General features: G+C 53.2%; 1 gene segment (V, D, J or C); it reads right to left on the bottom strand.

Annotated features, from left to right (window-relative positions):
- Positions 1–2,804: 2,804 nt before the first annotated feature.
- The window catches only part of LOC104848104, a 115,704-nt gene continuing 113,524 nt past the window's right edge, over positions 2,805–4,984 (bottom strand). The window contains 1 exon segment of the V gene segment in view: positions 2,805–3,259. Within this exon segment, the coding sequence occupies positions 2,940–3,259 (320 nt within the window).

Below are 4,984 nucleotides of genomic sequence, written 5' to 3'. Positions count from 1 at the left end.
AGAGAGATAGATACTGGGCAGTGAGAAATGGATGTGCCCACGTGAGAGCACAGGGAGGAAGAGAGATGAGGGAACACAAGCGGTCCCATTTCTGTCAAGGGCTATTCCCTTGCTCTAGAATGTTGTGCAGGGTTAGGGGAGAGTGAAAGTGTAACTCAGGGAACGGTAAGGAGTCTTTTCCCATTGCTTTTTCTCAAGTTCCAAGAATTAGATTACATATTTGGAGCTAGTCAAATTTAGGATAGTAGAAGGGTAAATAAAAATGAGGAAAGACCATGTTCTGATTGAAAATAAATATATTTTATTGAGTATTCATTGGGTTCTGGGAGAAGGACTGGGATGCTGGGGTGGGAGGGAAGTTCTCACTCCAGGATTCTTCAGCTCCTGTTCTGTTCCTGGGGGTTGAATGAGAATCAGATACTTAGGAACACTATGCAGGGGCCATGTTCTTCACCAGGGTGCTTCCTTCATGCATAAACTGGCAGGTGTAGCTGTTAGAAGGGTTTCATTGGTCTGGCATCAGGATCAGCTTGATACTGGGCATGTACTGGTTGTTGCTTTGTTTTGAGGACTGGGTGGTCTCAATGCCCTGGGAGAGGATATATACCTTGAAGGCCACGATCATGGCTCCTGGGCAAAAGTCTCTTATCAGAAACACCAGTGTGGCCTGTTGGCCAGGACCTGTGGTACAGACTGGTGCAAAAACCTCTCCTGGCATTGCCCCTCCCCGACCCCAGCTGCAGCTGTGCTGGGTGCAGCCCTCTTGGACCTGAGTCCCGCATGACGGTGAGGAACCCTCCCTGGAAGATGCCCCATGCGCACGGTGCCTGTCTTGGAAGAAGCCATTGTCCTAGTTAAAGAAGGGCCTCCTTGAAAGTCCCCTGTACCCTCTTCATCCTCTCTATGGAGGAAGAGCCAGCTGGAAGGCCAAGCAGAAGCAGAGAGAAGCCCTCAGTGACAGTTCTCTGAGGCTGGAGGCTGTACAGTGACCCTGGAAGTTCCCAGGACCAGCACCTTAGCGCCTGGAGGTCCCAGCTGGGAAGTAACAAAAGCGTAGTCTGGGTATCTAGCAGGAGACATCAGTCTGAGAACACATGCAGCAAATCCAACTGGAAACCTCATTTTATCCTCTCACCCAGGAAGGAGCATCCACAAATAAATGACACTGCAAGTCCAGCTGGGTGAAGAAACTCGGGACACGTGTGAGGGGTTTTCTGAGCCTGGATTATTTAGCTACTCAGTCATTATCGGTAGTTAGTCCTCACGTTTGATGATCCCATTGCTGCGATATCCTCACCTTTCCAGGATGGAAGGGAAATATTTGCAGATAGAAAGAGGAGATGTCTGGAAGTTTCTTCGACGTATCAAGTGAAGGAGGAGCCATTGTAGTGTGGGTGGATTTGAATGAGCCACGGACTCATCATGACTTTGAGGCTGCTGATGGCCCCATAGAAACCATTGTTATTCCCGTGTCTTGTGTTGAAAATTCTCCAATATAAAAACTTAAGAGGCCAGAAAGAGGAAATGTGTCTTGGGTCAGGACCTGAGGGTGGGATGGGTCCTGGTTTGTTCCCAAGTGGGCTGTTGAGTGGTCTTTTGTGGTCTGAGCTCCCACCCAGGAGATGGGGCCATGGGGTTTCTGTGGGACATTAGAACAGCTCAGGTGCTTTCTGATTCCAAGGCTGGGGATTGGGACCTCGAGGCCATCATTTACTTTGAAGCAGATCTGTTGAAATGTTAGAAATGCTTCTCACCTGGCCCCAAGTGCAGTCCTGTGTCCAGTCCTGAATCTCACACAGGCTCCTCACAACAGTCTGTGGATGCCCATTCTGTGACAAGAGTGGTGTCTTTTCTCATTTACCCAAATTCCCCCTTGCCTTCCTTGTCATGCAGACCGATCACCTGGCTGTAGCCATGAACTCCGTGCTACATTATCTCCACCCTGCAGACTGAGTTTTGGGGTCTAGTCCTTAATGGCTGAGATCACAGCTTCACGGTATTGGCACCTTTGAATCTGACCCTGATCCACACCCATCTGCACACATAGAGATCACCTCTGTGTGCCTCCACGTCAGCCCATGTTCCCCCGAGTAGCTGCGTGAAACCCCGGTCTCCTCCCATGGTGAAAGCCTGAGAAATGCCCTTGCAGCTTCCATTTTCCATGCCTTCCTATGACAAATCTCCTTCTTACAGGATCACTCAGGGAAAGGCAGAAAGACAAGCCCTGTGTCTGCAGAAACCTTGGCGTTGGTGCAACCACCTTCCCTCCCCATTTCTGCCTCTTCCCTGAACCTGGACTCCTGAGACCCCCTCTGCCTTCTTTTCTCTCCACTTCTCCACTATGGCCAGCTGCCTTCTCGCCCGCCCTCCATACCTTGGCCGCTCTGCTGGGACAATTTCCTGTGCTGGATCACGGTCTCACCAGCTCAGGGAACCCCCAGAGAATGGGGTGCACGGGTGACTGGGAGGTGGCATCTCACAGTGGCAGCGTCTCTGCCCCTGAGCAATGACCTTTCAGAACTGAGGAGCGACCCTCTACCTAGGGCACATCGGACCTGTTGGATGCTTAGGTCCTCGGGAAGGAGATAAGAATCAAGGAGCGTAGAAGACATGCCTGGTGTGGGTTTGCACAGCGGGTGTCTCAGGGTACAGTGGAGTTTTTGGGAGGAGGGTGCCCAGCTGAGCCCTCTCTAGGCCGATGCACCATGGAATGTTCTCAGAGGCACCCAGTCTCCCCCAGGAGAGCCCTGAGGAGTTTGAAAACGCAATAATGGGTGAAACACAGGAGGCAAACAGAGTTTCTGATTGAGAGGGGATATTTTATTGAGCATTTATGGGTTCAGAGAGCAAGGCAGGAATGGGTGGGTGGGGTCGGGAAGGGGACTCTTCCCCGGGGTCCCCGTGCTTTAGTCCCCCAAGGATGGCGTGATGGTCAGGTGCTAGGAACACTCCGCAGGGGCCAGACTCTTCTCCACTGTGCTGCCTTCATGTGTGACGTGGCAGCCGACTCTTGTGTGCGAACGCCACTGGTCTGCAGTCAGGCTCAGGTAGCTGCTGGCCATGTACTTGTTGTTGCTCTGTTTGGTGGCCTGCGTGGTCTGCACTCCCTGGGTGACGTCTTTGCCATCTGCTTTCCAGGCCACCGTCACAACGCCCGGGTAGAAGTCATTGATGAGACACACCACTGTGGCCTTGTCTGTCCCGAGCTCCTCAGTGGAAGGTGGGAACAGGGTGACTGAGGGGCTGGCCTTGGGCTGACCTACAATGTGGACAGGCAGATGAAGTCAGAGAACTTGTGTCCATCCTGGAGTCCTGAATGTCAGGGTGTCCCCATCCGTGATGCAGAGGCCCAACTGGTCAATTCCTGAAACTACTCCCCTCGTCCCTGGGGTGCATAGGATTGGACAGCTGTGCCTCACATCTTCTGAGACTTCCCCGGGCTTTGGCCTCCCACACAGGCCTCCTGACCTCGTCCCCACCCCATCCCGCTGTGTTCTGACATCTCCTCAGTTCTGCGAGTAGTCTCTGCCTGGCTGTCCTCTGAGCTCGCTGAAGTCCTGTGTGCTCCACTCTGGCGACGGCTCTAAGCTTGCACCTCTGCTCTGCTGGGCCTGGTTTGTCACCTAAGCAGTCTGTTCCTGGCAGTCTGTCTCCCCGGGAGGCTCTGCAGTGGGGCAAGGGCCTCGCTCATCACGGTGTCTGTCTGTCTGGCAGAGGCTCTGTCCTTCTCAGAGCATGGCCGGGTCCCCCCCCATGGCAGACCCGTGGATCTCACACAGTGCACCCCCTCATCTGTGGACTCGTGATCTGGTTCTTGCGAGAAGTGGCCCTCACAGAGACCCAGGAGCTCACTTCCCCAGTGTAGCCTTTAATCAGATCAACCCTGTCTTGGTCCCCTTATGTCCAGAGGTGTCTCCCTTCTTTCTTCCAAGTTTCCCAACTCCCAGGTTGGCTCACAGATATGAGGCTGGCCTTCCATGGAGGCTTGGGGATCACTTCCACCTCTCACCTACTTCCTGCCAGCTGGTGGAACTTACTTAAACCTGGAACCTGTGACTTCCTGGCCTTGCCCCTAGTGCTCTAGTTCTGACTAATTTCACCAGTTTTCACAAACTCTGTGGTCCCTTTTCCTGCTTCTTACATGACAGGGCCTCAGTTTTCACCCACCCAAAGCTCATCACACAGAGACAGACACATACACAGATACGCAGTCAGATGGACAGAGGGACAGACAGACAGGCAGAAGGAAAATGGAGGAGGTAGGGGTAAAAGTGCATTATTGTGATACTCACCCACTGAGACACACACACACATACATACACAGAGAGAGAGAGAGAGAGAGAGAGAGAGAGAGAGAGAGAGAGAGAGAGAGAGAGGGAGAGATCCAGACAAACGGGAAAAAAGAGAGACACAGGCAGGCAGATGAGCTTTAGCAGGTCATCCTGGGTTTGTCTCGGCCTCTGGGGTCAGAGGTGAAGGATTGCTGCTTACCACCTAAGGCAAGCATGAAGGTCTGAACGGGAAGAGAAGAGGTCAGCACTCACAGCCTCAATGCAGGGAAAAGTCTGACCCCAGGCTGAGACACAGTGCAGAAAAAGCCCAAACAATGGCAGAAAATCGTCTGAAATCCCGAGTAGAAGCAAGAGAGCGGGAGAAGGAGCCACTTACCTAGGACGGTCAGCTTGGTCCCTCCACCGAACACCCAACACTGTGGTACACACTGGTGCAAAAACCTCTCCTGGCATTGCCCCTCCCCGACCCCAGCTGCAGCTGTGCTGGGTGCAGCCCTCGTGGACCTGAGTGTCCCGCATGACGGTGAGGAACCCTCCCTGGAAGATGCCCCATGTGCACGGTGCCTGTCTTGGAAGAAGCCATTGTCCTAGTTAAAGAAGGGCCTCCTTGAAAGTCCCCTGTACCCTCTTCATCCTCTCTATAGAGGAAGAGCCAGCTGGAAGGCCAAGCAGAAGCAGAGAGAAGCCCTCAG

Source organism: Fukomys damarensis, unplaced genomic scaffold, assembly GCF_012274545.1.
Source record: "Fukomys damarensis isolate Sample0158 unplaced genomic scaffold, DMR_v1.0_HiC HiC_scaffold_12, whole genome shotgun sequence".
Classification (NCBI taxonomy): Eukaryota; Metazoa; Chordata; class Mammalia; order Rodentia; family Bathyergidae; genus Fukomys; species Fukomys damarensis.
Note: the sequence above shows the minus strand (reverse complement) of the source record. Positions and strands in the feature narration are given on the sequence as shown.